This window comes from Cydia pomonella, chromosome 2 (assembly GCF_033807575.1).
Source record: "Cydia pomonella isolate Wapato2018A chromosome 2, ilCydPomo1, whole genome shotgun sequence".
Lineage (NCBI taxonomy): Eukaryota > Metazoa > Arthropoda > Insecta > Lepidoptera > Tortricidae > Cydia > Cydia pomonella.
The window spans coordinates 4,239,686-4,255,856 of NC_084704.1; the positions used below are offsets into that span (position 1 = coordinate 4,239,686).

The following is a 16,171-nucleotide window of genomic DNA, read 5'->3' on the forward strand; positions in this document are numbered from 1 at the left end:
GGTGAGTAAGGTTGCCAGAGCTCAACGAGGGGCGGGAGGGGGTTAGGGTCGGCAACGCGCATGTAACTCCTCTGGAGTTGCAGGCGTACATATGCGGGCCGTATGCTTGTTTGCCACCGACTTAGTATTAAAAAAAAAGTAACACTGAAAATCCATCAATAAGCGAGTCTGTTAGGCATACTGTATAAAATGAACTTTTATTAAGATTTTCTAATCGCAGTATATAGCACTTCTCGGAACTCCGTAGCTGATTACGATCGCAACGAATGCCTGACAATCGAGCACAGGTCCGTCCTCTAAGCGCGCTCCGCGCGGACTGAGAGCGGGGCGTCGCTGCTACGTGATTTATACGTGTTTTAAAAAAATATAAATTTACGGCAATGTAGGTCCCATAGTTACGATTTTTTTTTTTATAGGTTAACATAAAGTTACAGTTTGCTATAATATTATTTTTAAAGCAAAATATGCGTACAATTTGCGGAAATAAAATATAATAAAACCCTGTTTTCGCCAAAAAAATGAAGAAAACTCGGAAGGTATTTTATCAGTTTTTTCAAATGAATCTTCGATTGTTAATCATTCCAGCCCCTCGTACGAGATATGTTGAATCAAATTGTAGTCATTCATGTACCAAATGATTCTTGTTTATAGCAAAATTGAGAACCGAAACGCCACATCTCACTGCAAAATTTGGAAAAGACTCCCAAAAAACCTCATTAAAAAAGAGGTTTAAAAGAGAAAATGAAAATTTGAACTGTTGGAGCCCCTAGTTTAGGAAACGATTATTTAAGTACGTTATCAGTTTTTGAATAAATACTAATAGTTACGTCGTAATCTTGAATGAAAAAGGAAGCATTTTACAAAATACGCTCGTCTGTAGGAATAAGGACTCTTATGCGTGAATCACGGTGCGAAGTAGTGAACGTGAAGTGTATCGTCGATTTCGTACATAATAGTCCGGAGGATCGCGATTCGCGACATATGCACGGGGCGTAAAAGCAAACAAATAGCCTAGTACATTTTTATAATCGAGTACGAAAAATATCGAATAATCAAATCGATATCGAACATCCAACATCTTTATATCTTTATCCTATGGAAATTGTATTCCTTACCTCCACCTTCCATACTTTGTTGGTTTGACACTAACAGTAGTGTAGCGACAGTGACAGTTCTCAAGTTGTTAAATTAAGGGGTTATGATCGCATTTTCAAGAAAAACAAACACTTAAATAAAGGCAATCCCTTAATTATGACTGCATATGCTATTTGATTAAATTATAAGCGTAATAGCGTACAATGTCGCTTAACATAAAACCTTATCGACTTAGTCGAACATTCTTTATAACCTCTCGAAACTATTGCCAAGAGAAGTCTATTTATCAGCGTGATGAAGAAGGCCCACAACCACGAATGGTACACGGAAAGCCGTACCCCGACTGGAGGAAGCCATGGATACAACGCGACGGAGAATGGACCAGCAAGTTCTCAGTTTTTGTGGAGAAAAACCCTAATCCTAACATATTAAATGCACTCTCCAAAGTACCGAATTTAACCATGCAAGATGTAAAGGAATGGTGGGCCAGTATGAAGGTGCTGCAAGAGATTAAGAACCAGGAGTTTCTGCCGAAGAGAGTTGCTGTTCTTGGGTCTAACCTAGCAGCACTGCACTTCTTTACGTACAGGGCTTGTGCCGTCAGGTAACAATTGTTTCCCTGTTACAAACGGATTATTAAGTAAAGATTATTGATGTGTGTGACACATGGAATAGTTTCGGAAATCTAAGTTGTTTGTTTTTTGTGAAACTTTCATACAATTTCCAACTTTTAGAATCTTTGCATATCTGTAATATATACTGTTAATCTATGCTCCAAGCGATTTTATTCATTTGTCTCACTCTATTAATGTAATTCTACTTTTCAATACTTCCAAAATAAGTTGGTCAAAACCACAACAAACTCCTATTTAAAGTAGTTAGTGTGTCTAAGGTAACTTTGCACTAATTTTAAAAGAACAAAGTGAGGGGGGGGGTGTAAATGTCATTATTTTCATAAATTTGACATAATACTCCTTTTGGAGACAAGAGGTGGGGATAAATGGGAATACACCAAAGTTAATAATATTCTTCATAATTTGTTTCATTAATTTAGAGTTCATATAATTTCAGATTGAAAGGAAAAAAGGAATGGATAACTGGAGATGCAACCAACCTAAACCTTCCGACCCAGTATGAAGAAGGGTATTTTGTGGAAGCGGTAGATTGCACCAATTTCCTTCATAATGGCATCCGGTATGAGGGCATCCAAAATTTCTCTGGCCTCAACTTCCTCAAATGGGTATCATTGAGGAATAATAAACATGTTGATGTTTGGTGTCTGGACAGACTGGCCGGTCAGAATGGGAAAAGCTTGGAACACTTAGATATCCGAGGCTGCAACCTGTGTGTTGGCGGAGTTTCTGCCCTAGCAAGAATGTCAGCGCTCAAAACTCTATACATAACTGATCCTGGTGATAATTTAGAGCTGCAAGCAGCTTTGTCTGTCCTAGAAGAGGAGAATCCTAAGCTCTTGATAAAAGCTGTTACAGAATAAAATGTGTGATGTTAGTATTGTAATGTGTTATTAGTGAATTATATTTTTGTTATACAACTCTGGTTTTACTAAATATGTCTGTATACTAAAGTAAAGTACGATAAGAGTTGCGTGCGATAGAGATACGAATAGGCGTCCTATACACCTAGGCCAGGGGTCTCCAAACCCCGGTCCAGGGGCCAAATACGGCCCACGAGACGTACCAATCCGGCCCGCGGACACCCAAACTTTGCGGAGGTTGCCAAACGGATCCCAGGCTCCAAGGGACTCAGCATTCATTGAGAGTGGAACTGTTCCTGAGTTCCCGAAATTTCTGAGGTGCCATATGGCCCACAGGTAAAAAAGTTTGGAGACCCCTGGCCTAGGCGAATAAATATACTGCTGTCCTGCCGATGATGCCGGCGGGCTAATGCCACTGTGCGAGCGAGACCGCAATATAATTACACGTGCGATAGAGGGACAGGGACGTTAAAATCGAAGTTCTATTAGAGCGAGCATACGCGCGAGGCAATTTCCTCACGCACAAACCAGCCAGTGTAGACGTGCCTCGGCCGGTTTGTGCGTGAGGAAATTGCCTCGCACGTACGTGCTCGCTCGCTCGCTCTGTGTGGACTCGCCTAATTACGGGCATTTGTCTCTGTTCCCCGATCCCCGCAATTAGCGAATTTCGGTTTTCGCGGTAGGCCCCCAGGTGGGTCAATGTACGAAATTCGTTGTGCTTAGCGCTATATACGATCATCTTATTAGCATCAACCTCAGAAAAACCATTTTTCCTACTATAGATGTAGCCTTGTGAAGTGGTCCATTCTATTTACAGATGCAATGAATTTTAAAGCTCGTAAGTTCTGTTCAGCATCAAGTTTTTGGATGTAGTGATTATGTTTGGAAACAAATAGTGAAATGGTGAGGTCAGTGTTTGATGTGCGGGTAAGCATGTGACTTTAACGCCGACTTAAATTCTTGTCGGTAATCTTTGGTCATCTGTTTGCATTTTTTTCGAAAACGATTTTTCTGCTCTATTACTCCGAAGGATTTTTGACCACCACACACATGAAATGTGAAACGAATTAATGAAATATGTCATTTAAAACTATATAAAATTTTGCACCTGTAGGGCTAAGATGGTCGGCTCCTTATCATTTGTCACCATGCCTGTCACGTTCTAACAAGTATGTAAGTGCGAAAGTGACGGGCATAGTGACAAGTGATAAAAATGGAACCATGATTCCACCGCTGATTAGTTTGAATACCAAAAATTCAGATTGCTATTAAAAATAATCAGGCACAAAAAATATTCCATATCAAGAATTCATTTACATATTTGTACAATAAGTTTTTAGCTAGAAATCCAGCCATTCTGTCAGGCTGTATTCGTTTGAAATATGTTGACGTAATTTTTTAGAGTTATAAAATTAGTGGGGATAAAAAGTAATGTACAACTGCGACCAAACGGGCCTGGTCAAATATAAGGGAAGCGGTCAATTTTTATAATATAGAATATTAAAAAAAAAAAAGTTTCTTCTGCCCGGCCCGGTCGGTAGCGAGCATACAAAAGGTAGAAAAATAAAATGCAACAATGTTTTCGTGGTTTTTATGTTTTGACATAAGTTCGTACAATGATCCAATATGTTGAACAAACTGTCCACACGCGGGTAGCTCCAGTTCTGCCGAGTTTGTTGCATACATTATAGAGTCTAAGTGAAAGGTATTATTGGTCCTTAAGTTGGATTCGAAAACTCCCACACAAAAGATTACTGCTTCAGATATTAGCTATTATGATTTTTTTTGTCTAATTCAATCTAATCGACATTAAATTGAACACTTAATTCTAAATAAAACTTCTAAACAAGATATTTACAGTTACATTTTGACTAAACAATTAGACTAATGCCTTATGTAGAAGAAATAAATAACGAAAATGCTTTCATTCAAAAAGTCGTTCAGCAGTAATTGCTTATATTTCTTAAAATATAACATTGAAAATGTTTTGTAACATACATAATTCAGTCTAATAAAAAATCTGCATATTACAATCGTTTGTTGACTGACAAAACCTAGATGCGAGAGTAAAACGTAACTAACAACCAGAGGCCCTACCCAAAGAATATTCGCTTTACGCGGTAGGCCCACCGTTTCTCGAATAACATGCTTCAACAGTATAAGACAAGCAGATACACTAAGTTTTGAGAGTCATAAAGGCACTAGCATACGCAGACTAACTTTAAAGTTGGTTTCATTAATTGTACATATAACACACGGAAAATCAAAACTCGAAAGCAACCGATATCATTCGCAAACTTAAACTCATGGACAGCTAAAACAAATGGAAACAAGTACAAACATCACAAGCATACATTAAACAAAACTGTTATTTGTATGTTACATAAACGATATTGCAACACAATCTAAAAGTATAAATATAATTATAATTGCATATTAAGTCAACGAAATCGTTGAGCTATTTGAAAGTATAAATATATAATTTAGGCACTGGAGTATGTTTTTAATCTCATTAATATTATGAGTTGCTTTTCGGCTCGTACGGCAGTCGCGGAAGTTTCGGGCTTTGGAATGCAGTTGCCGAGTACTACTACTCCAGTTGCAAATATTAAAACGCTTATTTTTTACGAAACTGCAAATACATAGATCACTAGATAAGTTTTGCAATAGACAAATAAGGAACACTTGGCCTGTCACATAATTCACATATACTTTATAAAACTATATTTCCATAGACAATGTTTGGCGGGTAAACGTTTACTTTCTTTTTAAATCTACTTTCAAAAAATAGGTTTAAACTTTGTATGAAATGAAAATGATGTATAAAATATTCGTAAATCGTCTTTAACCCACGCTGACATTTTTAAAGTTTGAATCTATTTTTTAATAAATAAATTTAAAAAGAAAGTAAATGCTTTCCTGCGAAACATTGTCTATTGAAATATAGTTTAAAAAAGTGTATGTCCAGGGCTTTAACAGCGAAAATCGAAGTTCGTCAATTGTGGGCATTTTTCTCTGTCACTCTAATTACGTCTTAGTGAGAGTAAAAGAGAAAGATCCCCGCAATTTGCGAATTTCGATTTTTGCGGTAGGCCCCCAGTTCTTTGTTTCGTATTTGTCTATTGCAAAACTTTTCCAGTGACCTATGTAATGTCACATCTATGAAGTACTATTGTGTGGCGATGGATAGATTTGTGATCGAGTGGGGAATTACTATAGATATATATAATATAAAAATATTGAGAGATACTCAGTTGTTCGAGCAATATATTAAGTAGATCTACATGCCGGAGCATCTGACTATCTCGAAACATTGTTTTCGGATACTATTTGGACAAAGCGGGATAAGACGGACATCCCTACTCTTTCTAAATTCAAAAAGTGGGCGATGATATATAATATTGATTGCTATAGACATCTGTTGAGAGGTGAGATTGGTATATACATAGTACTAATGCGTGTATAAAAGTATGTGTATGTTATTCTAGTTGGTAACAACGGTACTACTTATGCGTCTGTATGGTATGATTATGACAACAATTATTTAAAGATCAATTGACTACGCGACTATTAAGATTTAACAGTGCGAAAATATTTCTTAAGTTTATATTTTTAATAAATTCATTTCACTTCCGGACTCCTAAAGCAATATCCTAACACTAACGCCGAAGAGATCATTTAAAAAATACAATTTTGATATACATAACATTTGTATTGGCCGAAAATTCTCAAGTATAAATTTTATATTCTTTTGTCTATCATTAGCATTCTCTAAATAAAAACTTAATTACTTTGAGAGCCGGGAACACTTAGCACTAGTATAACATAAATCTAATATTTACAATGAGATTATAATATAAATATTGATTTATCTAGTGTCGTTATCGTTTGAGCTGTTTTTGTAAACCGTATTGGTTGTTTTAAAATGACAGAATTCTTATGCGCTGTCTTGTGATAGAAAATGTATGAGGCACTTCGCGTGGCTATTTGAAAATATTCCTGTTGCATCTCTTTTTTTAATACAGCAAAAGAAAGAGATGCACAGCGATAAGCAAATACGACCGCGAGAAATACCGCTGTAGGTGTAGTGGGGCATTCCACAAAGTCTACTTCGTCGGGGACGCAACGCAACTGTATTATCGTTGAATTAAAAGCTACTTTATCATGTCAAATATCGGCTTATTAACTTTATCGGAAATGTTTTAAAATAATGGCGTCGCGTACCCGACACTTTCTGGAATGCCCTTATACTCGCCTCAAAACTAAGTGGCGCCATCTCTTTCACTCTTGGTTAGTCTTAACAAGGGTAAAGGAGATAGCATTATGATCTCAGTCGTCAGTTTTGGGGCAAGTATTGTGTAAGCCAACACTAGGCCGCGCACCGCGGCGCTCCACGATCAAACATGGCATCGAAAAATGATTCAAAATCACACCCCTTATAGCTTAAAGTGACTGTACATAAAGAAATTATTAAATAGATAATCTTAATAAACGAAATGATTTCAAACTCGTGGAAGACCAAGATCACAACATAAATATAAAACGATAAAAATAAATCTAAATAATAATGGGTACGCACCAGTTTCGTTAAAATTCACATTCAATCTACACACGTATCCGACACACACGAGATGACCTTACGATAAACTTAGCAAATAACGAGTGGTCGACGTGAACCATAAATGCAACAACGAAATAGATGAATGCCATAGATCTTTGTAAACTTTGTCTAGATATAAAATATCGGGTCATGTTAAGGTAGGCCGACACAAGTCAACTAATTCCTTATTGTATACAAAACGCATAATGAGCCCCTTAAGAGTCACACCAACCCGCCGACAAAAAGCGCTCCTATACAATCGAAATTTTGTTTTGTGTCATTTAAAAGACATGGTTAACATGAAACTTGGTATGAATATTAACGTTACATACAGTAGTAAGTCAATATGGGCAATATAATATTACTTAGAAATAAAATGAAAATATTAACCATACAAAATAATACGGCCCGCAATGTAAAGTAACACACATGTTACGAGATACGACATTTTTATAGTAAATGTCAACGCTCGTCTCGTAATGTCATGCCCTAGGTAAAATGTCAAAAATGAATTGTCATTTAAAAAAACTTCTTATTTCATTAACACGGGTAAATTCTATGGCTAGTTTGATTTATTGTCCGTATTGGATTAACACACTGTATATCTGTCTGGTACGGTCACGTCTGTAAATATCAATATGGACGAAGTGTCAAAAATATGTATACACTACCGTAATATATGGGCCATAAGGTCGTGTATACATATTTTTGGCGCTTCGATCGTGTCGATGTTTTTAGACGCGACTGTACTAGTTTTCGTTGCTACAATGGTTATAACTTCTACTCGTTCGTATTTGTATTCCAATTACTAGGCAGCTAGGTTCGTGTAACTCTCAAATAGATGCCTATATAAGTATCTCCGCCCACTGTTTCGGCTTCGACGTTCTTACGAATTGGAAAGTTATTGTATTAATAATAGAAGATATAGGGGGCTTACCGCGAAAATCGAAGTTCGTCAATTGCGGGCATGTTTCTCTTTCACTCTAATTACGTCTTAGTGAGAGTAAATGAGAAAGATCCCCGCAATTTGCGAATTTTGGTTTCCGCGGTAGGCCCCCTGAACGCCAGTTGAAACAGCAGGAAGCTTTGTAGACACAAGGTTAGGCGAAACGATTCCACACACAACAAGTGATCGTTAAAAATGCGACCTTACGAGTACTACATAAGGTGCAATTTCAACGTTAACTTTGTAGTGGTTCATTTCGCCTAAGGCTTGTGCTGTATGATGAAATAATAAACAAACACAACTTTGATAATGGAACACATATGACTTATATACAGATACAAAAGTATTGAGATCACCCACACTGAGTAAATATGATGATGATTGATGAATGTATGTGTCAGCTCTGAACGACTAAAGCTTTTAACCCTTTGACCGCTAAGGGCGTCAACTGACGCGCGGCTACAACACAATATCAACCTTCGTGCATTCCGATAAGGTTCTTGATGACGTGCGACGGCGGGCGGTTAAAGTTGAAAGAGCGCAGTCTTTCTGTCTCACTTTTAGATTCATTATGAGACTTGCAAGTTCACTTGCACAAAATAGAGTTAACAGTTAAGAGTCATGCCAAAATACGGACGATGCAAGCGTCAAGTAAACGTCATAATTTCATAGAAGTTCGTTTAAAATAAGCCGTGTACTGTCTGGGCTATCAAAATCACTGATAACTTTTGGTTTGACTCTATTCTAGTTCGTATACTTGCCGCACGAGTGCTGTCAGAATGCCATCTCTTTGACTCTTGGTTGATCTTAACAAGGGTAAAGGAGATAGCATTATCTCAGTCGCCAGTTAGTTTTGTGGCAAGTATAGTAAAAAGTCCAAAGTTTAACATGCCTACCCTAATTTGCTAAAGAGAGCTTTAACCAATGAACGTCACGCCTATCGTGCGCGGCGCGACATTGTGAACCTTGTCGTAATGCACGAAGGTTGACATTGGGAAGTAGTCGCGCGCGTCAGTTGACGTCCTTCGCGGTCAAAGGGTTAAAAACCAAAGATTTTGCTAGTTCGACAGCACAGTCAAGAGCTAACATAAGTTTGGGCAAAGGAAATGTTAAAATGACACTAACAGTCCTCAGTACAATCATAACCTCGATTCTCACACAGATTATCAAATATTTGATTATTTTTTTGTATAGTCTGTCTTTTAGGTATTTAAATAAACGATTCGGCCAATGATTTAGTATCCTAAACAGTATGTGGGGTATTTAGTATTTATGGTAATATGTCATTGACCGAATGACCCGATCACGAGGTTTCAAACTATACTTTTAATACCTAAAAGTTCAGACAATTTTATATTGATTTATTAATATGAAATATGAAGTTAGTCTGTAATAGTATCCTTTAAATGCAATCTAGGGTAATTGCAAACACTTGTAGTAGCTACGATGTTGGTCCGTCTCCATTCGGCGGTTAGCATCACAACTTTCTTCTGTTACGTTTTTTCAATAGTAACACACAATTTTAAGTTAAATTTAAATTGGGTTTTTAAAGTTACAATATATCCGTTTAACCTTTTGATCGCCAAAGACGTCATATGACGCGCGCGGCTACAGCCCAATATCAACCTTCATGCGTACCGACAAGGTTGACGATTACGCGCCGCGTGCGATCGGCGTGGCGTTCAAAAGGTTAAACCGCAGTCGACCAGACCAGTGAGCCGTGACACAAACTATTAAATTTATTAATAATCATGTCAATTATTCGGTTGAAATAATTTAATAGGGAGTATTATTGCAATGTTCTGCCGCTAGAGTGCAGCACTAGCACCTATCGTAAACCATAGAGTAACTTATACATCGGTATGTGCATACAGTAGTAGACACAGTTGCTTTAAACTGTTTTTTGACAAGTTTTCACAAATAATATGACATTATGCATCAAGGCGGTTTGTTTGCAAAACGCCTACCGGGAAACGCGAAAATTGAAATTTAGTTATCTGCGTTTTTATCGCTCTAATACGCAAGAGTGATAGAGAGGTTAGATAACGAAATATTGATTTTCTTGTTTCGCGGTAGACGCTCAGATTTTGATGGATTGTGATAGTGGCGCCCCCTACGCAGAGTTTCACGTAATATTCCCTATTGGCAAATATTTTTATATTGTCACATTTTTTTGTGATATGACTCGCTGACCAGAGTGTACTACATCAAATATGCACATAAAATATCACTCCCAACTTCCCAAGAATAAAGTCGATGCAGGTTTAGCGTAAACAGACTAGGATTTCAGAACGTTGAAGGTGTACACAATTTTCGAAGATGTGTGGTGTGTGCTAACCGACGGTGTGTGTGTGTGTGTGTGTTACTCGCGCAGCACGATGGAGACGGTGAGGCCGCAGCGCTAACTGGCCGTGGACGTGGGCTGCAGCGCCGACATGGGCGAGTTCACGTCTGGGGGAACACAACGACATTATATCTGGCTCTTGGAAGAGATTTAGGATTGAACGAGCCTGAAAATTATTCAAAACCTTCTGAAAGTCTAACATACAGTGTGTCCCTAGCCATTGGACAAAGCCGAAATGTACATATGCATTAGGGTATTTAGAACCAGTGTACAAAGTATCATAACAACCGGTGTAGCAGTTTCGAAGAAATTAACAAATTACCATTTTTTACTTTGGAGCAGCCTGTATGTGTAATATCCTCAAAGAATAGTATGGAACCTTCTTCGACCTTTTTTATTATCTTTTTTATTTATGACACTAATAAGCTTCTGACTTTTGAAAAATGTCATCATTATCAAATATTTCGAACAAATTGTCAAAAACACTGCCAAAGATTAACACAGTGTGTTTCTTTTTGTTGTCGATTATTGCAAATAACTTTTGTTCAAATTAAAAAAATATTAACGTCAGAGCATTCCTGAGAAGTAACCCTACGTGGGATTTCAGGGTTTGTCCAACGGCTAAGGTCACCCTGTATAAGAAAAATTGGCAGTCAAATTGGCATCAGTGGTTATTTTTTTTATTGAAAAAATGTAAGCATTGGGCCACAATCTCACCTGATGGTAAGTGCCGATGTAGTCTAGGATGGAACATGCTTACCTAACAGATGTCTTTCACTCTCGATTTTAAAAGATCCAAGTTATAGTGGACTGAGAATAGATTTGCAGGAAGTAAATTCCACTCTCTAGCCGTCCGCATGATAAAGCTGGATGCTATGCGTTTAGTGCGAATCAGTGGCAGAGTAACTACGTGAGGGTGAAACGTGGTTCGTTTTAAAATCGAATTAAAAAATCAATAGCAACTTTGTTCCTTTTAATATCGCTTTGAATTTCATTGGGATAATTTATACTAGTATTGGGATCGTGAGACGCTAGAGATTAAAATTTTTGTGACAAAATAAAAAATATCTGCGGATTTTCTGTTTCATATATCTTGACAAAATTTTGTTCATCTCGTGTTTTATATTGTTTTGTACCCTCAATAACAAACTCAATAATGTTACATCGAGAATGTAATTTTCTTTACGCATGTACCGTTTCCGTTCATCTGGGGCCAAAAAACATTATTAAAGTCCATGCAAGCTAAATATTCACAGATTTGAATAATAAACGTCAAGTTTTCATAGAAATTTTAACACTAATGACGACATTACCACACTTTGTGATTGCAAATGGCAGATTTAGCATGGTCCAACTGTAAATATAAAACGAAATAGCAAAAAGAATCCTTACTAGTAGGCGTATTGATGTCGGAATGAGGAGTGAGGTTGGACTGCGCCATGAGTTTCTGTCGCACCTCGCGGATCTTCAGCTGCAGAGACATCTTGTTCGGGAATATGTCCATGTGCGTCGCCTGCGAAATTATAGATATCATGTGTAAATTTAACGCATACACAACACAACACCACATTGAATTGATTATGGGCAGACCTTGTTTCAGAGTTGTAAGGTTTACAAACTGTAAGAAATTTGTGACCAGTAATTGATAATAAACATGTTTTTCTTGTTCGCTGTTTGTGACAGTAGAGTTGTCGACATGTGTATGGAAGGTAGAGGCAAGGAAAAGAATCTCCATATACCAAAAAGTATCCGACAAAAAACCACAAATAGTTGGCGCTACAATACCTAGAATACTTGAGAAAATAATCTGATCATAGACAGCGCACTTCACTCCGTCAATAACGCCTAGGTTCTTAGCTACTCTAGCGCTACTCTGGAGAGATTTATAGCTGATAGCTGGACACTTTTGAAACAGTTCTGCCTAAGGAGATTCTGTTCCTTGCCCCTACCTTCCATAGACTTGTGAAACGGACTAGATAGACATTTATACTTTGGTTTGATTTAGGAACTATGGCGTGAGGTGCAATAGCATAGTTGTTAAATGTACAAGCTTTTCGCCCAAGCAGCCCGATCTGTGTAGACTGCCTCTCCGGCGTCGTGATGGCTGCACATATGTTTGCCTCGAGCTAGACACATCTGCGCTGCCCTATTACCTACGTCAAACCAACGTATCTTATTACATATTTCCTATCTAGGTATGTTGTTTTGCCGTAGGGCAGTGCGTCTACATATACCGAACTTTTTTTGTGTAGAGGCTCACGTCGTTTCCACCTGCCTAATGGTTCCATGTGAAAGTACCTGGAAGTGTGTGGTGGCCTGCGTGGTGGGGAACATGCCGTGCTCCTGGAACAGCTTGAGCACGAGGTGTCGACGTTGCTCCAGCACCCGTCTGTGCCCGGCCTCCCCTCGGTACTGACCTGGAAGTGTGTGGTGGCCTGCGTGGTGGGGAACATGCCGTGCTCCTGGAACAGCTTGAGCACGAGGTGTCGACGTTGCTCCAGCACCCGTCTGTGCCCGGCCTCCCCTCGGTACTGACCTGGAAGTGTGTGGTGGCCTGCGTGGTGGGGAACATGCCGTGCTCCTGGAACAGCTTGAGCACGAGGTGTCGACGTTGCTCCAGCACCCGTCTGTGCCCGGCCTCCCCTCGGTACTGACCTGGAAGTGTGTGGTGGCCTGCGTGGTGGGGAACATGCCGTGCTCCTGGAACAGCTTGAGCACGAGGTGTCGACGTTGCTCCAGCACCCGTCTGTGCCCGGCCTCCCCTCGGTACTGACCTGGAAGTGTGTGGTGGCCTGCGTGGTGGGGAACATGCCGTGCTCCTGGAACAGCTTGAGCACGAGGTGTCGACGTTGCTCCAGCACCCGTCTGTGCCCGGCCTCCCCTCGGTACTGACCTGGAAGTGTGTGGTGGCCTGCGTGGTGGGGAACATGCCGTGCTCCTGGAACAGCTTGAACACGAGGTGTCGACGTTGCTCCAGCACCCGTCTGTGCCCGGCCTCCCCTCGGTACTGACCTGGAAGTGTGTGGTGGCCTGCGTGGTGGGGAACATGCCGTGCTCCTGGAACAGCTTGAGCACGAGGTGTCGACGTTGCTCCAGCACCCGTCTGTGCCCGGCCTCCCCTCGGTACTGACCTGGAAGTGTGTGGTGGCCTGCGTGGTGGGGAACATGCCGTGCTCCTGGAACAGCTTGAGCACGAGGTGTCGACGTTGCTCCAGCACCCGTCTGTGCCCGGCCTCCCCTCGGTACTGACCTGGAAGTGTGTGGTGGCCTGCGTGGTGGGGAACATGCCGTGCTCCTGGAACAGCTTGAGCACGAGGTGTCGACGTTGCTCCAGCACCCGTCTGTGCCCGGCCTCCCCTCGGTACTGACCTGGAAGTGTGTGGTGGCCTGCGTGGTGGGGAACATGCCGTGCTCCTGGAACAGCTTGAGCACGAGGTGTCGACGTTGCTCCAGCACCCGTCTGTGCCCGGCCTCCCCTCGGTACTGACCTGGAAGTGTGTGGTGGCCTGCGTGGTGGGGAACATGCCGTGCTCCTGGAACAGCTTGAGCACGAGGTGTCGACGTTGCTCCAGCACCCGTCTGTGCCCGGCCTCCCCTCGGTACTGACCTGGAAGTGTGTGGTGGCCTGCGTGGTGGGGAACATGCCGTGCTCCTGGAACAGCTTGAGCACGAGGTGTCGACGTTGCTCCAGCACCCGTCTGTGCCCGGCCTCCCCTCGGTACTGACCTGGAAGTGTGTGGTGGCCTGCGTGGTGGGGAACATGCCGTGCTCCTGGAACAGCTTGAGCACGAGGTGTCGACGTTGCTCCAGCACCCGTCTGTGCCCGGCCTCCCCTCGCGCTCCGCCTGGGGTGCAGGGCGTGCGCGGCGACATCTCCTCCATGCTCTCTGATACTGGAATAAACGTAAAATATTAATAACGGGACATCTTCGGGTACAGGCAAAGGGATATAGATTCATAGGATATAGGGCCAATGAGAGGACTCGTATTTGCGTTGCGGAACCCTCACATAACTCACATAGTTTTAAGAAATACTCTGCATCAATTTTAGTGGATTCTTAAATTATAAGTGCTGCTCGAATACTGAATTAAAATTAAAATTTAAGATAAAAGATTTAAATATCTTTGAGCATACCAATCTAGATCAGTTAAAATTATTATTATTAAATCCCGCGTTATGAAAAATCTTTGGTGAGATCTGTAAGGGGATCGAGCCAAATCTCACACAAGACCAAAGGGGGTGTGGAGTCAAGAAATGGCCAAAATCGGAGATGAAAATGTAAAGTACCTCTAAAGGTGTCCAAGTTGAAGTCCGGGCCGAAGAAGGTGTTCCCGACCAGCTTGGTGGTGGTGTGCGGGGTGCCGTACGAGTGCGGCGTGGGCATGGCGCCGCTCGGCAGCGGCTCGGGCTCCGGCGCCGGCGGCATCGACGGCACCTCCTCTTCTGTGGACAAAATAAGAGTAAGGTAATCATAGCTTTCAAAATAGCTACTGAGAAAAAATAATAAAACAAAGTCTATTTACTTAATTTAGTCGTTACCTTTTATCTATTTTTCAATTTGTTGACTCTATATTATTTTATGGCTTTTTTCCTTCTTGTCTGTTACCTTTCGTGATTTTTCTCACTTGATGGTCTCATCGGAAGATTAGCGCTGGAAACCACCAGCAACATGCCGAGATGAGGCCATTTCGTGGCAATTTATACTTTCTTTGTTTTTGTTATATCATGTCATTTAATGTGTCTTGTTTGTGTTTACGAATAAAAATTATTCCATTCTATTCTATGTACTCAATATTTTATAAAATTCTTCTCCGGTCACATTTTTTGGTAAATGATTTTTTTACGAATAAGGGGTACCCCCCTACATTGAATAATTTATATTTCTAGATGCCTTTCTCCTTTTTTATAGAAACAGGAACAACTAAATTTAAATAAGGCAGTCTGCTTACATTATATGTCAGAATACGAGTACCTGTCATTTTTAGTGTTCCGTAGCCAAAGGGCAAAAAAACCGAACCCTTATGGAATCTTCATATCTCTCTGTCTGTCCGTCCGTATGTCACAGCCACTTTTTTCCGAAACTATAAGAAGTATACTGTTGAAACTTGGTAATTAGATGTATTCTGTGAACCGCATTAAGATTTTCTCACAAAAATAGAAAAAAAAACACAATAAATTTTGGAGGTTCCCCATACCTAGAACTGAAACTCGTTTTTTTTTTCATTAAACCCATACGTGTGGTGTATCTATGGATAGGTCTTCAAAAATGATATTAAGGTTTCTAATATCATTTTTTTCTAAACTGAATAGTTTGCGCGAGACCCTTCGAAAGTGGTAAAATATGTGCCCTCCCTCCGCCCTGTAACTTCTAAAATAAGAGAATTATAAAACTAAAAAAATATATGATGTACATTAGCATGCAAACTTCCACCGAAAATTGGTTTGAACGAGATCTAGTAAGTAGTTTTTTTCTCAATACGTCATAAATGGTAAGGAACCCTTCATGGACGAGTTCGACTCGCACTTGGCCGCTTTTTTAATACATGATTTCAACAGTTGGCTGTGCCATCTGTCCCTTTGGATGATATTCCACCTGTCCTATTTCTTGGTCCAATATGTATTATTTCATCGTTGAAGTCACAGCAAAATATAAAATTTTATCTGAATCGGATATTAGAAAACGGTCTACA

The 16,171-nt window shown here is 40.3% G+C and overlaps 2 protein-coding genes across 2 annotated transcripts in view; one reads left to right on the forward strand and one right to left on the reverse strand.

Moving 5' to 3' along the window:
* Positions 1-897: 897 nt before the first annotated feature.
* Positions 898-2,647, forward strand: LOC133531846 (distal membrane-arm assembly complex protein 2). Its single transcript, XM_061870244.1, has 2 exons — positions 898-1,699; positions 2,167-2,647. The coding sequence occupies exons 1-2, from the start codon at positions 1,299-1,301 to the stop codon at positions 2,588-2,590; spliced, it is 825 nt and encodes a 274-aa protein (XP_061726228.1). The 5' UTR covers positions 898-1,298; the 3' UTR covers positions 2,591-2,647.
* A 1,520-nt stretch (positions 2,648-4,167) lies between these two features.
* Positions 4,168-16,171, reverse strand: part of LOC133531856 (protein capicua homolog) — an 87,331-nt gene continuing 75,327 nt past the window's right edge. The window contains exons 27-30 of the mRNA XM_061870253.1: positions 14,769-14,924; positions 14,207-14,373; positions 11,873-11,993; positions 4,168-10,587 (exon numbers count right to left, since the gene is read on the reverse strand). Coding sequence (XP_061726237.1) covers positions 10,538-10,587; positions 11,873-11,993; positions 14,207-14,373; positions 14,769-14,924 — 494 coding nt within the window. The 3' untranslated portion in view covers positions 4,168-10,537. The remainder of the gene's footprint in view (positions 10,588-11,872; positions 11,994-14,206; positions 14,374-14,768; positions 14,925-16,171) is intronic.